At 35.9% G+C, this 21,800-nt stretch overlaps 1 protein-coding gene across 4 annotated transcripts in view; it reads right to left on the reverse strand.

Moving 5' to 3' along the window:
• CUNH8orf34 (chromosome unknown C8orf34 homolog) overlaps nucleotides 1–21,800 on the reverse strand; it is a 165,217-nt gene that overhangs the window by 18,208 nt on the left and 125,209 nt on the right. For all 4 annotated transcript variants that reach the window (XM_050318965.1, XM_050318975.1, XM_050318947.1 and 1 more), the window contains 3 exons: nucleotides 13,015–13,135; nucleotides 8,891–9,384; nucleotides 3,759–3,852 (listed from right to left, as the gene is read on the reverse strand). In XM_050318965.1, the coding sequence (XP_050174922.1) occupies nucleotides 3,759–3,852; nucleotides 8,891–9,384; nucleotides 13,015–13,135 (709 nt within the window). The remainder of the gene's footprint in view (nucleotides 1–3,758; nucleotides 3,853–8,890; nucleotides 9,385–13,014; nucleotides 13,136–21,800) is intronic.

Below are 21,800 nucleotides of genomic sequence, written 5' to 3' on the forward strand. Positions count from 1 at the left end.
CTTTTATATGTGTACAAATTTGATTTCAAATTTTGTTATTACTGGTATGAAGTTTTAAAAATTATTGACTTCTAGTTATCACTGGATCTTGCTGATAAGGATAAATATTTAAAATGCTGTCAAAGAGCCTGGAGGATTTAAAATGTAAAGTCTGATTTACAAGAACTGAGAACCTAGATCTCATTTCCATAAGACAAGATATGCACTGTTGTATCTGTTTTGCAAATGATGTTTGTCGGGAGATGCTGAGATGCCAAAGCGACCCAGTTCTGCTTGGTTATCACTTGCTTTGAAAATAGCCTCTCTAAACACATCTGAATACACTTGAAACTGTTCCCCCCTCACTTTTCATTCTTTTTCTTGTAGAACACTAACCAGAAGGTATTAATTTATAAGAACTCAAGGTGACTCAAATAGCTTTTCTTTTGGAATTGTTTGTTTTCCCACTACCAAAAACTAGTTTTACACCTGGCTGCTATTATCTCAAAGTAATCAAATAATGTGATAAATATTATCTGCATGTCATCTATTAAAAGCTGAATCAAAGAACAGGTGTTGCTATTGTAAAGATTAATTTTGCAGCTCTTCTGCTCAGACTCACAAATTATGAACTCCTGGGTCCTTTCAACACTAAATCACACACACAACATCCACACAGATTTATTACTTTAGGATGAAAAATTATGTGTAATCTTGCACTGGCATCAGCAAGTATGCCAAGCTCCTTACTGACTCCACTTTACAACCAGGAATTTGCAGCTTCTCTTCTTTGTCAGTGGTGGCAGTTCTGCACTTTCCTGCCCATGACACTAGCATCCAATCTCAAATGGGGATGATAACACAATTAGTTATTTTTAATAACAGTTACCATTATTACATTTCAGATACAGAAAGTATTACTTTGATAAAGGATCTTTGTTCTATTCCTTTAGTTAGTAGGAACAGCGACCTCCTATAGAGGGTGCACCAGTTTACTACACTGCAGTTAACTGCAGTCAACACAGGTTCACAAAGGGAAAGTCCTGTTCAACTAATTTGATATCCTTCTATTAAAAGGTCACCCACCCACCCAGTTGGTGGATGCAGTTTTTCTGGATTTTAGTAAGGCTTTTGATACTGTCCCTCACAGCATCCTTCAGGACAACTTGGCCAGATGTGGGATGAGGGGGTTCACGGTGTGCTGGGTGAAGAACTGGCTGAAGGGCAGAGCTCAAAGGGTTGTAGTGAATGGGGCTACATCTGGCAGAGGACTGGTCACCTGCTGTTCCTCAGGGCTCAAGTTTAGGGCCAGTTCTGCTCAATACATTTATCTACAACCTGCAGGCACCATTATCTACAACCTTGAATGCACCATTACTAAGTTTCCTGATGATACCACACTGGGAGGTGCTGCTGACTCTCTTGAGAGACAAGAAGTCTTGCAGAGGGTTATAAATAGATTGGAGCATTGGGCAGTGATTAATGGCATGAAGTTTAACAAGCTGAAACACCAGATTCTGCACCTGGGACAGATTGATGCCAGACACAAGTAAAAACTGGGAGATGAGTGGCTGGAGAGTATCCCTGCAGAAAGGGATCTGGGGGTGCTGGTTGGCAGCAGGCTCGGTAGGAGCTGGCAGTGTGTCCTGAAGCCAAGAGGCCAAACCCCATCCTGGAGTCCATCAAACACAGCGTCAGCAGCTGCTCAAAAGAGGTGATTATCCTGCTGTGTTCAGCATTGGTGCAGCCTCACCTGAAACACTGTGTGCAGTTCTGGGCCCCACAATTTAGGAAGGATGTGAAGGTCTTTGAATGTTTCCAGAGGGGGGCAACAAAGCTGGTGAAAGGGCTGGAAGGAATGACCTATGAGGTGTGGCTAAGGACTTTGGGCTTGTCTAGTGTGGAGAAAAGAAGGCCCAGGGATGACCTCATTGCTCTCTGCAACTTCCTGAGGAGGGGAAGTGGAGAGGGAGGTGCTAATCTCTCCCTGCTATCCAGTAACAGAACATATGGCAATGACTCAAATTTCTGCTAGGGAGGTTCAGACTGAGCATTAGGAAGCATTTCTTTACTGGGGGGTGGTGAAACACTAGAACAGACTTCCTAGGGAGGTGGTCAATATGCCAAGACCATCACTGTTCATTCAAGAGGCATTTGGACAATGTCCTTAACTGCATGCTTTAACTTTTGGTTAGAAACTATAGCTTACCTTCTTTCCCTTCTCTCTTCTCAGTATCATCAGATCCAGCAAAAACAATTCTTATTAGTTAGGCAACTATCATCTCTAATGATTTGGTTCTGGGACTGAAACTTTTATCTACGATTTACCACTTTGTTACACTGGGCAGTGACAGTAACCTACCAGGATTCTTGGAATATGATAGCACAGGATTTTGGGTGCTCAGAAGTCCTCACATCCATGCAATTCAAGTACAGGAGCTATAAAAGAACCATGTTGTGTATCTGGTATGTCCTGAAGCATCAGTTTCCCTGGTCACATAATTGGCACCAGTCTGTGTGTGCACAGCCAGTCCTACCAATGTTCATGGGATTGTAAACCCACTACAGAAAATACCAAGGAAAAATCACATGAACAGAAAAGGCAGGTACCAGGGTCTTCCTTGGGCCACCTAAGGTGAGCCTCAGCCCAAAGATAACTGAAATGCTCAGTTGCAAGTCAAACTGGACTTATTGGCTTGGGACTAAAATCAGCTGGACACACAGAATCTCATTTTAACACTGTGTGTTTAGAAAATCTGGGACATGCTCTTCAGTACCCCATTATGTAAACCTAAATTTTCCAGTCAAACTCTGAGCTATGTATGAATTTGTGAAACTGATGTATGAATAGAAAACAATTTTTTAAGTGGTATAATTTAAAAATACATTCTGGCATGATTACTATTAATCATTAATCCCTTACAGAACTATTCCACTCTGTGAAGAATTTGCCTTTTTCATATGTTAACTATCATGTTTAAACTAGTTTTAGTTGAATGTACTGAGTTTTCTAAACATGCTGATTAAATCATATGTTCTTTTCAAATATATGACCTAAAATATGTCAGGAAATAGTTTGCACATTCACCCTTGCAGATCACAAAACTACTGTGAACTAAAAAACAATGTGTGAAACAGTTAATGTTTTCAGTAAGATTATTTACAGGTACCTTGTAGGCAGAGAGAACGTGCCACAATTTGAACATATTGCACTTTATAGCCTGTTACTTGCTGTTACTTGTTCTGTCATTTAGGCTGTGATCCTGATGACCTTTGCTTTCACGATCAGGCAAATGTTTCAAAGAGTGTAAAATACTAAGGATTATTGGTAGGATTAAGAACATTTTTTTTTCTACATAGATGAATTAATAAGAATGCAGGTAAAACAGAGGTACTGGAGTTACAGGCCTAAGGAGGGAGGCTCTACTTTTCAGAGCAGGGGGTTTTTAGGTTGTTTTTTTAATCCAGTGAATATGTATTTATTAAACAGAGTATCTATTTCAACTTCATGTTACTTCTCTGGAACAGGTACTTTAACACATCAGGAGAAATTGTTTCACTTAGTTTAAGTAAACTGTGGTCTATGATCATTTTGTCATATAGGACAGGTTTTGTAAATCAATCCTATAAAGTTCAGCCCTAAGAAAAATGAGTAGTTGGTACTTTTGAAAAAAATTCCTCTGAGCAGCATGACACCTCCACAGCATTCGCAGATATAGAACAGAGAAGTTAAGTTTGAGGGTTTTGACCTGTTATTGGGTCCTAACAAATATACTTACATTTGTCTTGGTCAGCTTCCACTCCTTCACTTTCTGTGTCACTCGGCAATATCCAAGGTTGATGAGCAAGTTGAAGCTGTTGTAAGAATTCATCCTGCCACAAACAGATCTATTTTAGATAAAATGACAATTATTCTATATAAATGCAGACTGTAGCAAATACTCTAGTCTCAATTAACTAGAGAGGAGAAGGCCTTTTATTAAAAAAACCCTTGCTATGAAATAAAACCAAAATGTAGCGGATATGCAGGCTCCTTAGCAATTAAAGTATTTAATTATTTATCTATTTGAGGAGGTGAAGAAGGGGTTTCATGAGCTATCTATCTGCTATAGACTCCGATATGACAGATATATACACACTCTTCTTGGAAATGCAGTGACACAGAAAAAAATTGGAGATATTCCATCTGTCCCTGCAGTCTTTGGACTGCATAGACTCGCCAAACATGATTTGCTTAAGTGAGATTTTGATTTGTCAAGACTTTCACTGGTTCTAATCTAATAAGAACAAGAACCTGAAACTTGATTTAGAACCTGTGGTTTTATTGGAGAACAAGTAAGCTTAGGAATGAAAAATACTATGGAAACTCTTGTCTCCAAGATACCATAAAACATCAAAATATAAATGTTTTACATAGTTAAAAATCCAGCGGAGTATATGCTTTTTAAAATGTTTTAAAATTGCCTCCTTTTTAATATAATGTATATATATATGTATAAAAAAATATTTTTCCATGCACCACACACACACATATGTATGTGCACTTGCCATGTGCACATACAGGCATATAAAACACTTTGACACGTTCCCTTGCAATATTCAAGGGGAGAGATGAGACTGGAATGCACATTTTCATTTGAAAAAGCAGTTCAAACATGCAAGTCTAGTCTCTAAAAGAAAACTTAAACATTGGCCAGATATCATAAAATTACTGGCCAGATTTTTTATAAGTTCTTGAAAAAAAATGGGTGGTCATAGCCCTGTTTTCTCTTACATCAGCTGAGAAACAGAATCTACATTTTTACAGTTAAATAGTACTACAGCACAAATTTTATTCTTAGGCTATCTGATTCACTGGGAGTAAATTATTAATTCTGTTAGCAATCTGTAAAAAAATTCCACAAAGACTGCTGCCATGGCCCAACAGTAAGCTCAGACAGGAAGTGGAGCTCACACTCATCTGCATAGTTTTTCGTCTTCCAACAACACAGAGCAGCAACCTGACCCAGGCAGCAGAACAGAATGAAAGTGTCTGACCAAAAAGAGAGTCCTCATCACCAGGTATGATCTATATTCCACTAAGCAGGAGTAAAAACTTTGTGAATCAATACTTTGTTCAAATAAAGCGAAATATCCTGCTCTTAACAATGACAGACCAATAAAGATTGCTGAATACCATTTTGAATTATCTGAAGAAATTAAATTATTGTAAAATTCCAAGTGTTCAGCAAATGAAATAGCAAACGAGGGAGTCAATAGTATTTTTATCTCAACAGCTATTGAAAAATATCACATAATTGTATCATTTTAATGGAACCCATCCTAAAGAGATAAGCAGGATTCAACATCCTTTGCCAATTTATACAAAACACCAAAGGATTAAGTACATGCATAATACTATCTCTGCTAAAGGATTTGGAACCCTGATTTATTAGCTTTATAGAGATAATAAAACTATTTCTCTAGGTAGCATTTCTTTGCTATAATTCAATTCAGCCTTGAACAGAGCTGATAATAAAACACACCTGTTTGAAGTTAGTAATATCATGTGTGCAAGGAGGCAGAAAGTTGTCCACAAAATCTCAGATCATTATAAGCCTTTAAGCACTAAAAAACCCCAAAACTTTCTTCACAGCTGATATGTTAAGTACTTGCCAAATTATTTAAGATTTGTGCTATAACAAGATTAAACCACCCACGCTGCAGCATGAACTTTACTAAAATGTAAGAACTTTGAATTGTATTAGTAATATTTTTCTATTTTAGACTTGTTATATTACTCTGAAACACATTACAATCTACAATACATAAGGCATTGAGAGATATGTTAAAATTCCTGACAAATAAACAAGTAAATAAATAAATAATTCAAGCTCCTTATGATAAAACATGCTCCAGGTGTCCAATAATCACTTCCTTTCAACTGACTTATTCTTGTCAAATATGTATCATTTTTGTACTGGTCAATTCCATTAACATCACCTAAGAGTAAGGAAGTATAATTATTTGCAAAATCTTATCATAGCTTCTTCTGTAGGATTGACAGTATAACCAAAGTGTATTTCTACATCTAGTAGAAATACCCAGCTGACATCATAAAGCTAAGAAGAATAAAAGCAATTTCCCTTCTTTTATTTTACTGGTTTTATACAGGTAGAGAATACAAAACCTACAATGAAAGTCGCAAAATAAATTACAGCATCAGCCTTGAGTTTTATATGTTTGTGATCTGTAAAAGTACAAAGACAGAACTCTTCTTGTTCTCCTACCCCAGGCCACCACTGCCTTTTTAAAATATATGTGCATGGTCAGAGAGAAGCTGTGACACAAGAAAATGAAATCACATGGCCAAAAATAGGAGGAAACCTCTAACATGGCAAAAAGTGTCACCAGACAGGGATACTTCCTGGGTATGTTCTGCCTAAATCTACTTCTCTAAGTGACCAGGAGCTTCAGTGGGCAAAGAGAGCTTAAAGCTCCCAAAGCTTCTAGTATAACACTCCAAAGATGAGACTAGGATTGTCAGATTGGCCAGACCTCCATCAGCTACTTTCTGATATCTGAAGTCCTTTACAACTTGGCAGGGGCAGGTCTTCAGTATGAATTTGTCATATTAGCAGTTTTCCCTTTGGAAGCAGAGCTAGTCCAAAGTTGAGTTTCCATTATGCCAAAGGTCACTTGTGCATGTCAGGAAAGGATAAATAGGGTTTGAGCTGGTGCATCAGCAGCCAAGGTACTATTGTACTCAGGGAGCAAAGAGAAAGAACAGAATTTGTCACTTCTAGAAGGGATTATAACAGAGGATAAAAACTGACATAGAAATTACGAGATTTAACATCAACTTTAAAGTGGGATTGCTGGCTGAAGCTGGACATGCTATTCTAACTGGAAAACAGGGTAATAATATTGCTCACTTCCTGAAGTTCTTGAGACACATATATACATATATTAAAAGTATAACAGGACACTTGTTATAAAAGCTATCAGCAAACAGAAGTAATAAGACACAACAAATGAAATGTGATCCCTTGTTCTTTTTAGTATAACTACAAAAAGGCTGCGGAAGAAAGCATTTTTAATTGCCTGCCTTGTTACAGGAAAGATGAGAAGTAATGGACAGACTGAATGTTCCTCAGCAGAGATGCAGTGCTCATTACATACATATATTTTCAGAAGTATATACAAGAATTCTACTTGGTATCACACGACTATGTATCACTAAAGAAAGAAAACTATGTTTAAAAAGAAAGAAAAAGAGGAGTGAAGAATTTAGTGGGAGATAATTAAACCCGTCATTTCTTCTGAATATTTTTAGTTAAAAATAATTTTTAATTCTCATTTTCTCATATGTGAGACAATTCTAACACAGAAACACATCACATACCTCAAAACAGAAGACAGGGGGATTTTTTTTCTGTCAAATATGTGTTACAATTACTTATATTTTTTCCATAGAAAACTTATGGTTTGAAAAATATATCAACTGGCAATGAAGACACTTTCAAAAGAACTGTAGTCACCTTCAGTCATCATGTCTTCATTTCTTTAAGCTGGATATTCAATTTTAAGTGAAGAAGTAGCTCGAGAGATGGGATTAGTGCGCTGCCATTCAAACACCAAAATAATGAGGATTTTTTTCACCACCAAATGTAAGTAAAATTCCCTTCCCAAATTCTTTAGTTTTGGAGTAATCTGTGCCTCATTTCCTTTCTCTCACAACAAATAATGAAGGCCATATAATTAACTGCAGGATCACACTAAGTATCAAACCCCTAACTTTCCTACAAGCATCTCTAAGCAACATTATTATAAACAACATTTTAAATTTTCCTTAGAAGCCATTAGACTAATAGTACATTGTGTCAAATGTCATACCCCACAGATTATTAAAACAGATGATACTTCACAGAAACAATTATCTAAAGGAATGATACTATTTTCAGCCTTTGAAAAAAGGTCTCCAGGTTTTGACAAATGGGTTACAAAGAGATTGATAATAATGGTGGGAACCAACATATCCCACCATTTAAAAATTAGCAATCTAGACATATAGTTCCTTCTCAATACAGCATAGAAGGACCAGCATATCCTGAGAAGACTCACCTTTGTAAGGCATGTATCTGAGATAGACAGCAGGGCTATTCTTTCACAGGTGCTTTTATTTCCACTGCCTACACACTGAAGTTATCTTTAAGGCAGCTAAGGTTAGCAGAGGAGAATCCTACTCAGAATTTACAAGGTACTTTAATTTTTTGTTCTGTTCTGTTTTAAACAAAGATTAATCCTGTAAAAGCCAATAATATGGAATGGAAGTTTTTATGCTGTAAATCAGCAGTTAATGCACATAGTACTAGACAGTGTTTCAAGAATGTTGGACATTTTCTTTTACAATTCAGTTTGGTGCTTTGGAAAAATCTGTCAGTTGAGCAATGCCTAACTAATCATTCCAATGTGCCCAAAAAATGATTTAAAAATTAGACCAAGGAAATATCATGCATTGCCAGTGTGGCAGGAAAAAAATACCCTGGAACATAAAGAGAAGATATAGTTGTGTTTAATATTCCAGAGGTATGCAGATAAAGTTGTGTTTGATATTCCAGAGGTACACATCTCATAGAAACTGTAAGGCTAACAAAACTGGTATGTGTCATACAGGCAAAACCCTAAAGAGTTCATGGTAAATTTGGGGAGCATGAGTGTTTCAGTATGATTACTCTAATAACACTGACATTCTCTAGTCAGTACCTCTCAAAGCTGAGCAGTATTTCCTTGCTAATTTTCTCATCATTATATTTCAAGTTCTTTTCAGCACAGTACATTACATTAGGTATACTGATGTTATTTGAACATAAAATGCAGTCTCATATTCACACTATTAAACACAGCCAAGACATTAAATTGAAAATCTTACTTCTGATAAACTGTTTCTCTGAGTAGTGACAGTTCCAACAACGTCTCCACTCACTTGCACAGAGAGCCCTGAAGCAGCACTGAGGGTCCTCCCCATTTGGCTCTTAGATGTCAAAGATCTGCTTCTTTGTATACTAATAATGCTTTCCCTATTTCCTTGGTTGCTAGGGGTAAGAGGCCGTGACAGCAAGCTATTTGGAGTCACAGCTCTGCTCCCCGGAGTTGATGACCTGTTGGTTTTAGCACCAGGCGTGGAAGGTCTACTGTTTGGAACACTGGAGACCTGTGTTCTGCTGTTGGCGGGCAGCGGTGGTGATTTGTTTCCTTGGAGCTGAATGTTCTTCCCCGTGGGAGTTGGCACCTGAGGCCTTGGGGTTTGGCCCTGTGAAGCTTGAAGATTGCCTTGATTGTCAGATGGAACTACACTTTGATGCTGGACACCAGAGCCTCTTGAGAGCCTTGCTTCTTCCCATAATGCTAAGTCCTTCTCAATGTCTGTGCACACACACACGAACAAAACAGAAAGAAAAGAAACTCACTGTCTATTCCTCTCTAGTTTAAAACTCTTAATTATCTTCTCCAAAGTAAGTGACAATCTGAAGCTGTGAGGAGAAAATCTATTCATGTTTAAAATAAAAGGCATCAGAATTAACAGTTCAAATGCTTTTGGCAACCATTTCACTAAAGGTTATTTACTGGAGACATAGCTATCCTGCAGAAATGAACATTACCACTTCATTGAATGTCAACACAACCTATAAAACCCCCTCTTGTTTCATCAAAGTTTCATCAAAGTTTCATCTGTGGCTCCAACCTCCTGATCATCTTTGTCACAACTTTACAAAGTTTATCACTTTATCCCTTCTCTGGACCCACACAAACAGGTTCCCACCCTTATGTTGGGGTCCCCCGAGCCGAATGCAACACTCCAGGTGGGGTCTCACGAAGGCGGAGTAGGAGGGAGAATCATCTCCCTTGACCTGCTGGCCACTCCTATTTTGGTGCAGAACTTGTAAGATTCCTGTCAAAAATTCAAGGGCAAATAAATGACATTGTAGACTACTTGATTTAAATCAAATGAAGAATATGTTCTTTTAAAGGTTCAGCTTAGCTTATTTCTTTGTGAAATTTCAGACCTCTAACTTCCCTGTAGTAGTTCAGGGAAGAGATTACCTGAATAGTGAATGATCTAATAAGAGTTAAATAAACATTATATTCTGGCTCATGTTTCCTTAATTTCATGCAGCAATCAAGCCTGCAGATAAACCAATTATTCTAATAATTTCCCTACATATAATTAACATGTTTCTATAGCATAAATTATTCAGTTTTGTTTCCACATTCTCTGTCTGATTTTGCTTTAATATAAGCCTTTCAACCAGAAAGAAAAAGAAAAGGCACATCCCCAGCTTTACAGTATTATCAGATCCATATTAAATAACAGAATTGAATGATGACTTAGAATTTTTTTAAATCCTTGTTAATATCATTTAAAGGAAGATAAAATAGAGGCAACAGAGCAACACAAAGTCATTTTGTTTTCATATAAAATACGGCAGAATAAGGATATCATTCATATGCACTTGAAACCTGTTTATTATTTAACAGTTATTCTTGTGATAAAATATATTCCAGAAGTATCCAAAGACCACAGAATCAGTGTAACAAACCAAATTGGCAAGATACCGGAATCAGTTACCAAAAAAAATATTCTCCACTTGCATGTGATATAAAGCAGCCACAGTAACATAAGAGACTGGATCTGGACAAAAAAGTAATGAGCCATATGTAAAGAAGGAAAAGAAAACTGATTGCTTCAACATCTGATTTTGTAAAAATGCTGTTTTCAAATATCTAGGTACTGAGGCAGTTGCTGGCAATCAGTGCTAGTCCCTAATTTAGGCACAGGCACCAAAGTGTGTGCCTTATGTTAGGAGTGAGTTTTATCCAGTACATAGTCCATAAGGGAAAAACAGGCCCCTTTAAGAAGGTATATCTGAGACAGGGGACCATATTTCATCATTACACTGGTAATCCAAGTCATAACTCAGGTACCAAAATTACTGTCTAGATAAGCAATCATTTCATAGAATTAATGGGTTCCAGTGCGCTTGGTAAGAGAAGTGAAACAAAAAGACTTGCTGATATCACAGACACCTGAACTTTTGTGAATCTGTAAGACAAATAAGGCTAAGCAAAACTGCAGCATTATTATCTGAGGTAATCCAAACTGATTCTTCATGGAAATCATTATGCTTGTGTGTGAGGGGAATAATTTTCTCAAGCAGCACTAGTGTTATAATAGACATGAATTATTAGGAATACAATAGCCCAATGTCTAATAATTGGGCTGTTTTCAAGCTGAGTTCTCAGCCAGACAAGAATTACTGAATGGTAGAATGACTGATCCTCGTGTTAGAGCATTACTGAAATAACAGGCCCAAAGCCAAATAACAGGAATAGCATTGATGTGAGAGAGAAGACCTTGTAGGTCACACAACAGCAGACTGAATCTCAGAGCCTTAGTAAATGTAGCTAGGTAGTTTACAATCAAGTATTTAAAATTCCGTATTCTATCGAATATTGGAGTAATTATTGTCAGCTTTGCCAAGGGAGATCTAAAGGAACTGCATGTTTCATAGCATACTGCATACAAGAACAGTTTGTATGACCATGGAAGTGAGACTAGTTAGGAGATAAATTGAAGTAGGGAGATCTTCACCTGACTCTTCCTGAGTGAAAACTACAGCAACATAAGGAAAGACAAGTGCTATCTCAGTAGCTGAGGCCCCTGGAATATTCAGGTCCTTGTTATGATACAGAAACCTGATGAACACAGACTGGTTTGCTGGTCTCCTGGTTCCCACTAGATGTTCCTAGCAGTTTCAGCTTAGGGAGATGGCTCATGGATTTTTCAGTCTAGTTTGGCAGTGGCTGCAGCTCTAATAGCTGTAGGTTTTTTGAACCTCCCCCCCAAAAAAATATGAATGACAGTATCTCTGTTGTCAGACACAAAAACCACCTAAAAAAGCTCCATTTTTATATATCATTATTTTTAGTTCTTTCCTCATTATGAGCCAAACCTTTTTCTAAAGAGTTTCCCTCACTGTGCTCATAGCTTTGTCTTCTGCCTTGACTTCAGCTGTAACAGCCCCTAGGCAGAAGTACAAGAGCTTTCAAAAGAAGATACAGCTCTAAAGCCTTTCGTACAGATACATTTGGCAAAATACATATGCAAAGTCTTTTAGAAAATCACACTGAAAGTGTAAAGTTCTCTGCCTCACTCTCTGCATGCCTTGAAAGAGGGATCAGATAAGTTTCATTTCTGCCTTCATTTTACCTACGCAGTCTTTATGTACTAGTTCAGCATTACTTTTCATAGAATTGGCCCTGAGGCTTTCACCATATGACAAATAGCATGCATAAGATAGGACTACCATGCTGTAGGTCTATTTAATACATTATAATGAAAGCTGAAGATAGAAAATATTGATTACAAAGAGGAACGAACTGCAAGCTACCTTTTAGGATATCCCTCATTAACCTTTATAAAGCTCTGAAACATATTTTTACTGAAAAAAACCACACTTTTTTGTTGGACTTTTCAGAAATGGTTCGCCCCTCAAAGATGCTGCAGATGTTCCACAGCACACAAATTAACAGACTTCACTTGATCAGAAGCCTCATGAACAAGATGACTTTTCCCTGCAAAGCAATCTATTCTCAAGCTAAAGATCCACAGCAGCCTGTTTTTAGAAACTGCTTAACAGAAGATCAAGCATTGGTACCTCCTTACAGCAAAAGTCTTGGTGAAACATGAAAATGAAAAAAAAGGAGCATTAATATGCTGTGGTCTGACAGTGTATTTAACTATTTATTTAATTTAACACTATTTAATTACTGTTTAAGTACTGTACTTACCATAATTACAATGAAGTTCATTACATCTACAAATAAAACAAGAATTTTGTTGGTTTTATTCAGAGAAGAAAAAGGGCAGTTTAAGTTTACATCTGTTTTCATCAGCATGTGAGATAGATAATCTTTTCCTTCATCTAAAATCTTGGCAGAGCAAGCTTGGTGAGTGCTGTTAGGTGTTTTATGATCCCTTGCTACCATACATACCAGCTAGGTGTTTTTCCATGGTCTGAAGTTCTTTTGCTGCTAAGGAGTCCTTTAGGAGTTTCTGCCTTGGGGAACCTCCAGGTCTGGCACCCATAGCATCCAAGGTCCAAACTGCCTGAGACTTACACAGATAAAAAGAAAAGGGAATACTTTTGATCGAGTTTCACATCTATATATGAAACAATAAAAAGAGTGGTGTCCTCGTTCAGAACCGTGAATCTGGTGTTTTTTATGTAGAATATAAATACAAAATTTTATGCAAAACGCTACAAAATATCATGTCTTACCTTAAATAAAATAAACAGTAGGCTTTAGATAAAAGCAGCAGGTCTAAAGGAACTCAGATATACACCTTCACGCCAGCTCTTGCTCCATGCTCGGACATTGGAACAAGACAAATTCCTCAATGATTTACCTTCTGTGCAGTTCCAGTTACTTAGTAGGGGTTGCACTTACTTTAAATTACCATAACAGTTGGCACAGTATCTCTGCAAAGCAGCACTTCTGGGAATATCATAGAATTTCCTAATCAAAAGTGCCAGCACTATTTCATCACTGCAGGAAGTATTCCTTTCAGGAAAGGCAACTAAATCATCAGGGCAACATAGCACTTTGAAAGGGTTGCCAACAAACAGACCGTCTCCTCAATCTCTTCATTACTGAACGCCACAGTATTCAAAACTATTTGCATTTTCTGAAACCCTCTCCATATAGTTTCAAGAAATTATTGTGAAATATACCATGAGGTAAAATTCATGATTTTTTTTTAATGTGTATTCGAAAGACACAATAAAATATATGAGCAAGTGAGTAAGCCTTGGTCATAAAAATAACAAACAAAAACATTAATTAAATAATTCTTAACAGCCTATCTGAAATAAATTTTGCATTATGACCTCACCAAAACATTTCATCTGTTGTCTAGGGTTTTGGGTTTTTTTATTTCCCAGGTTTCCTATAGAAACAAGGCTTATGCAATTGTCTTGTTGTCATTCAACTCTTACCAATTTTTACATCTTTTGATAGATGTCAAGCAAATTTAGAGAGGCCATAGTTTCAAGCACATTAAGCTGAAGTAATCATCAAAGGATGAACATGAAAGTACAGGTTTGACATCATGCCTATTTATAAAAACAGTTGCTTTATAACCACAAATGCTAAGTAAAAAAACTGTAACTGCCTTCCCTTTTAGAAAAGCAAGCATAATTCTCCAGAAGTAAAATGTTACATGGGATATATTTTACATCATTTTAATCTGTTGCAAATAAACACCGCCTTGAGTGCAACTGATCATGGTGAACCATGCATCTTTGAAAAATGTTAACACAGATTCATGTTTATAAAGCAGCAGCTGTACTCCAATGCTGATCATGCTTATGCAAAAAAGCCCAGTCATATTTACCAGCATACAAAATAGTTTGAAGCTGCATATAATTTTGTTGTTACTAAGTCATAACATTTTTAGAATTTTTCTTTTATTTTCAAATTGTTTTTTATACTAGTTGTGCTCTGGTTAAAGTTACCCACATTTAATCCCAGGAAAATACACAGGAATAGCTGAATAAAACAGTAAATTACTCAGAAGTGTACTGATCTTCAAACATATTAATTTCCAACATATCACTTAACCTGATTCACTTGTTCCCCCAAGAGACTCGGAGCATTTTTCACTTTGGTCCTCATTGTAAATTCTTCATCCAAATCGTAATCTGGATTGTTGAGCTCACTACAGAATATTAATCTCTATTAAATTAATTACATTTCTAAATGCTTATTTTAAATGGATATTATTTACCCAGTATCTATTTCTAAATGGAAGAATATTTTATTCTATGATCAATTCCTCTGAAATAAACAAAACTAAATAAGAAATGTGAAGGGGAATAGAGTTTGTCAGAGAACTCCAATATTTTAATTTTCAATCTATGTTTAGATATACTCTGCTCCCAGAATTTTATGGTGGAAAAAGGACATTTTATATATACATTTGATAGGGTATATTTTCACATCTGAGAAAAAACAGGAGAACCTCAATAATGTCTACGAGAAAAAAACCAACTAAGGGTTTAAGGATTAATTTGAATATATACAATTTCATTCATTAAATACAACTCTGACGAAATATGAAATAAAACCTAGCCAGTGGTCTACGACAATACTTAAAGACCAAACTGCTCTTCTAATATTCTTGAATTGGACTATTCAACCCAATCATAGTAAATTATTATCATCTTTCATAATTCCCAAACTTGCTTAAAACACAAACTTCCAAAGGTTAGCCTGATGAGAAGGTTTCATTTTCCATGTCCTGGAAATGTTTCTGGAAATGAAATGGAGTTATCTTTGTCTTCTACAAACCTTTGCTGGTTTTTCTTATGCTTTGCATTTTCCTCTACTATACTTCTTCCCTTTATGCACAGTAGCCATGTAAGACACATAGAGTAAAAGAAGCTCTCTACTGTCTTAGTAGAAACTAAGATAAATGGAGAAAAATGATTCCCTAACGGTAGTCATCATGATAGTGCTTTAGACATTTATAACCACATAAGTAACCATTAAATTAAATCACAAAGTTCATCAAATGTCTACAATACCTTTGTATGTTTCAAGACAGGTTTTTAAATCTCATATAAGTTGGTATAAGACATAGAGATATGTCTGAGTATAAGCATATACAGCCACACAAAGGCAGATGTACACATTATACAAGATTATTTTCAGTTCTGGATGCTGGACAGATGTATACACTCTTTCAAAGAATAAATATTAATCTTGTATGTGATTCGAAACAAGTACTTTTCCATGTATTCAGTCTCTGTCATTACATACTGTTATATTTCAGACACATAGTTCCAACACGCTGTGAAACTAATGAGATAACTTTGGATGAATTTTCCCTCCAATTTTTGTATCTCTTACTGTGCATTTTCCTGTTTTATGTAATATCATAAGCTGATGATATTTGGTCAGGCAAATATCTTCACAAAAGACCAAAACAGTACTGCCATAGCAATTATGGAAGATGAAATATTTAATACTAGCAATTTCATTTCATGACAAATTATGTGCTTATAATAGTACTTCAATTAAATGCTCTTATTTGATAGAAAATATCAATGATCTGGGGAAAAAAAATGGTACAAGAGTTTATTAAGACATTAAAACTGTACTGTAACATTTTTTGTTCTTTCTCTGAAGCTAGATACTTCAGCAATGTTTTTGGAGGTAGGCTCAGGTAACGTTTTTTTACCTATATTTCTAAATAACACTGAACATAGAAAAATATTTTTTAACATTTTGAGACTCTGAGCTCATCTAGGTGAACAACGCATAAAAACAGAGGTCCTTGGTGTCCCCAGAACACAATTTATGCAACAGCCTCAATCCTAAAAAATACACACAAGCTGAAAGTAGGGGATGTTATCAAGAAGACTCTAGAAGCACGTGAGTTCAAATGCAAGGATAAATGAATTTGTACAGCTCCAGCAAAATTCCCTGGTGCCCCTTCTCTCCACCAGATGTTCAACAGTTCAGATATGTCACTTAAGAAAGAGATTCAGGCTTGCAAGCCATTATTTAAACATTCTTGTTCTACTTCACTAAAACCTATCCTTTGTCTCCTGGACAGGAACTGCAGAGATAAAACACGAATATCAGTTAACTTAGACTTTAATAGTAATGACAGCAGACTGAAAGAAGTTGAAAAATATAGCATGTATGTATGACGTGTGTGCATAGGAGTCCTCCTAATCATCTCAGCATCTTCCAATCTACCATTTTACTAACAAGTTTATTTACATAAACAAGATTAGCAAGACCTAAGTATGAGGATGTCCATGAAAGACATTCATTGTCATTCTAACTTGTAGAAACAACTCTGGGACCTGTTCATGACCCTCAATCTTTGAAGGTGAGGCAGTGTCTCTCTGCAGCAGAAATATGCGGAAACAAAGCCCTTGGGTTGTATTTGTCAACTTTTAAGGTCAACTATGTGTCCATTTCTCATGTGGCTTTTTTTATATATCATCATAATTTCTTCATATACAATACATTCATTAATGCTTTTTTCCTCCTTAGTCCCTTAGCCAAATTACTGCTAAAATAAAAAATTACAAACAATAAGGCCAAAGATAATCCCTCTCATCACTGATTTCCTGAACTTCTGGAAAATACCTTAACTTACTGGGAATGCCACAATGAACCGAAATGCAATTAAGGAGGCCACTACCTCAGAAGAGAAAATGTTTCTTAATTTTTAAAGACTGTCTGAATTGCATGATCACAAAGAAATGAGGAAAAGGAGGCAAACTCGATTAATTAGTTCCTGAAAAGCTTTAAATATATCTAAAGCATTTTTATTGTAATTTTTCTTCTACATAGTTTTTCTAATCATGTAAAAATGTTATGGATAACTTCAGGAGATAAAATTGGGAAGAATACAATTGTGCTTAGCTTTCTATGCATAACCTACCATTTCTTTGCCGAATAGCTTAAATATCTTTAATAGACATATTTGACAAATACAAAAAGAACTCCTCTTTACTGAACAAGTTGTTTGCAAATGTCCCTTCCACTCTGCCTAAGCAGTTGGAAGGTACAGACACTGCACACAGTGGAAGTTTTTGTGCAGTATTTTGTTTGAAGATTCTGCACACATGTAGTTTCTGTACAGAGTTTACCAAATGTTTAATCTTTCAGCTTCCATAGTCCGTTCAAAGACATAAGGTGAGCTAGTCAACACAGGGCTTTGATACTGTAAAAATAATAAGCCTTCTCAGAACTCTGCTGCAATATCAGCTGCCACCTCTAATCCCCACCTTCCACATTAGGGCCTGTTCTATTTGAAATACCATGTAATTGAAATTACAAGCTTGTTGCTTCCCATGGCAGTCAGCCAGCACATTTGACGCTAAACCTTGTACGAAAAAAATGGTAGTTTGAGTTAACTTACACACCATTTTTCTCTTTACAGGCAAGTGGGAAACAGGAAATATGTGGACACCTGGGAATCACATTTGTTTAAGTTTCTGAAATGTAACCAGAATAATTTTTTTCTAAATTTCCATTCTGATTTACTGTTATTTGAACTAGTATTTCTGAATTTGTCATGACCAAGAACCCAAAATTTTAGACAGGTAAAAACAAGGTACTCAATTATTTATTTGAGATAGATATATATATATATATTTCTAAAGTTCAGAATATTCTTTCAGTTTAAAATTACATTTTAGAGGATTAAATATTTCCTAACAAGAGTATTTTCACTCAAGAGGAAAACTGCCCTACTGTCTGCCTGTGTTAGATCTCCCCTGAAGCACTAAGCACATGTTTCGTGCCAGTGGGGCCGATGAACTTGTGAGAAGCAGAGGCTTTTCTGGAAGCTGTCCTTACCCTTGGGCTTGGACAGGGGAATGTGGCAGCCCTGCCAGGCATCACAGGGTTCAAGCAGGCACCCAGGGGGGCTCATGCTGTGCAATATGTAACAGAATATCAGCAAAAAAGAATATCAGCGGGTAAGAAAGGATAATTTCTTTAAGTACGTCAACTGCCATGCAAAGAAAAAGATAATTTTAAAAGCAAGAAATAATTTTTCCTTTTTTTTTCTTCTTTTTGTGCAACTGAGTTTACAAAATTATATGTATATTTTATGGATTTTGTTTTACATAGCTGAGGTCTCAATTAAAGAGGTTCAAGGTATGTAATTCTAACTGCTTGGTTAACTACTGGCAGGAATTATAACTTATTTCCAAGAGCTGTGATATCATGTTCTTCTAACAATCTTGTATTGTTAATTTATCTAATAGTGGTTAAATGTAAACATTTGTACAGGGTTTTTTTTACTAGATGTAGGAAGAGTTGCAGTAATCTAATATTATCTGTTATTATTTTTACCAAAGACTTAAAATTTGAAGTTAAAATTTAAAATTTGAACTGTAGGTGCCTGAATTTCCACATGCCTATGAAATTCCACTTGGATTTGAAAACTTTTGTATCAGAACACACTCAGTTTTGTGTGTATAATATACAAGTATGACCTTCATAATTCATGCTACCTCACAGGTGAACTGTTGCTGTTCCTGATGTGGCAGTGCAACCTTGAAATAATTATTTTAATGACTAACCTGCTAAATGCTAAATAGTGACCCCAATCCAATAAATAATGTATAGATTTAGTCAGTTACTGAAGTTTGGGTGATTTAGTGCTGTTGATTATACTCAAACTTGTACAAGTAATCAAGTTACTTCTTAGTATTGTTCTAAGGAGATATAGTGGGAAACGCTATGAAAATTTCTAACAAATAGAATTTAAATGATGTATCATCATAGTATTATTGTATTCAACATATAATGATAGTAAGAATAAAAGCTTAATTTTTTCTGGTGCACGAAGCCTCAAGTCATTTCACAAATTGAATTACCATTAAGGAATTTATGCATTTGTCATAGAAAATCCACGTCTGTAGTTCTTCTATGAAAGCAAATGAAAAGTTTCAAAGCAGTAATGAAAACAGGAGAAAATTTATTTAAAACAAAACACTTCTATAAAACACTTTATTACAGTGTTTTTCTCCCAGTAATAAAGAGCAAAAACCCAAGGGAAATTCATGCAAAAATGCTTTTTGCAGTTGGACAACTTTTTTTCTTCCAGTTTCTGTTACATTTGGATTGGTTTGCCTTACGTGGATAATTTGCAGAGAAAAATATACCTTTTTATGTGCACATGCAAAATATGATGACTGAATACAAAGATTCACATATAACCCCCAACAACTAAGCATAAGTCCTGATAGATCCAGGTGGGAAAAGAAGCAACTCAGAGGGAAGGTAAAGGCTACTCAGTGTGGTCTGCTCAGTGCATGTGCCTACTTCCTGTTAGTCACTGTAAAGTTAGTGAAGTTTAGTAACTTCCCATTGCTTTTCCATTTTTTTCTGGAATTCTAACCCATCTAAATATTTCCTAATATCACTTTGGTGATTTCTTAAAGCCTGCTAGCCAAAGATTTATTAAACTCATTTGAAGAAATACAAAGTAAAATAGGACTCTGAGTTCACCACACTGAAAAAAATCTCAAGAAAAAGCTTTTGCATTTTGCCTAGCACTTTTCATTACATTAAATATTTTCCAGAAAACGACCCAGCAGTAAACTAGGATCTCTAAGGATGCTTTGAATGCTTGCTTCTACTTTGAATTCTTGCAAAACACTTGGGAAAAGTGCTGATTCTTGTAAATACTTCAATCAGCTTTTTGCTAGCTTTACTCATTCATTTAGAATGTCTTGTTTGGGATTGTGCAGCACTGAAAATCTAATTTCTCCATGTTTCAAATATTAACTCTTTTCATGAAAAATAAAGAATAGCAAAAGATTCTATTTTAAAAAGTTTAAAGAAAAAGGTCTAAATTCAAAAACTCCCCAATTTTTCAGAAATAGAACAGTAAACAAATACAATGCTATGAAGAAAATCATAATATAACCACAGTATAAATTATAATTAGTATAAATCATGTTAGAGACACTGATGTAGCCTATCTCCTGAGATAGCTTTAGTATCCAGATCGTTTTAGTATCTACATCAAATATCTTACATGTGGATTCATACATGGGACATGAAGAAAAGAACCCATGCAGTTTTTTTCTGAAGATCCTTATGCATAATTCTTTTTACAATTTTTCTAAAAGTACTTATCCTCTGAAGGCTAATGTACCTTTGAGAAAAATTTGTCAAATACACACCAGTGAAGAAAACTTATTATAATGATCCATTTAACTAGAAACAAGACACAAATTACCCTATTGAAATGCAGTACCAGCATTAAACATTGCACACCTTGAACCACATCAGTGGTTTTTACATGTAATGTGCACATTTGAGTGAATGCCATGAACCAATTTGTCCAATTTATGAGAAATGCCTGATCAACATCTTCTTCCATTTTTCTCTCATCTTGTATCTCATATAATATCTGAAAATTATTTAAGTCATCAGAATGTATTTTAGTATCAATTCTGAAGTAATTTGACAGGCATATTTCTTACTGCTTTGGAGGATTTGTGGAAACCCATTGCAAGAATGCATTTATCTTCACAGCCTTCCTATGAGGAACCTCAGTTTTATCTCTATATTTTATATATGAAGATTGTCAAAGAATAAGTCTCACTGAAAGTTACTAGGGGACCGTGGAACAGATCTCTCCATCAGAGCCCTAAAAGGCAACAAGAATAGTTGGATCATTTGATTCTTTTTGAGGAGATAAGTTACAGACAAACATAGTGTTGGATACCTGAATCTTACACAAAGAGAGAAAAGTACACAATCAGGTAGTTAAGCACTATTTAAGTAAGAACTTTAAAATACAATACACAAAAAAATCCAACCCCAAAAACCCCAAAGCATATGGACTAAACGTAACTGGTTCCTTAGAAACTTAGGCAGTTTCCCAAGAAATCGTGGAAGCAAAGCGAGTTGCCTTTGGCCCACAGAGAGGATGGGTGGGCAGAGCAATAGCTGCAACTGCTCGTCTTCTCTTTGCAGCACTGGCTATAATAGCAACACCCAGAGTGGCTTTCAGGGATAAAGCCCAGAACCTCACTGTCTCTGGCAGTCTGCTCTTACAGGCAATCTTAACTAAGCCTGGAACTAGCAGAGCATTAAATGACACAGGTACATATTGTTTGTTCATTTCTAAGCATGCACAAACAGAGAATACATCTGAAACTATTCAGCTGAAGGCTGTACATTTCTGTAACAAGACTTTGCTAACAAGCATAATGATCTTTTGTTTTCAA

Source organism: Myiozetetes cayanensis, unplaced genomic scaffold, assembly GCF_022539395.1.
Source record: "Myiozetetes cayanensis isolate MyiCay16 unplaced genomic scaffold, myiCay2020 scf1, whole genome shotgun sequence".
NCBI lineage: Eukaryota > Metazoa > Chordata > Aves > Passeriformes > Tyrannidae > Myiozetetes > Myiozetetes cayanensis.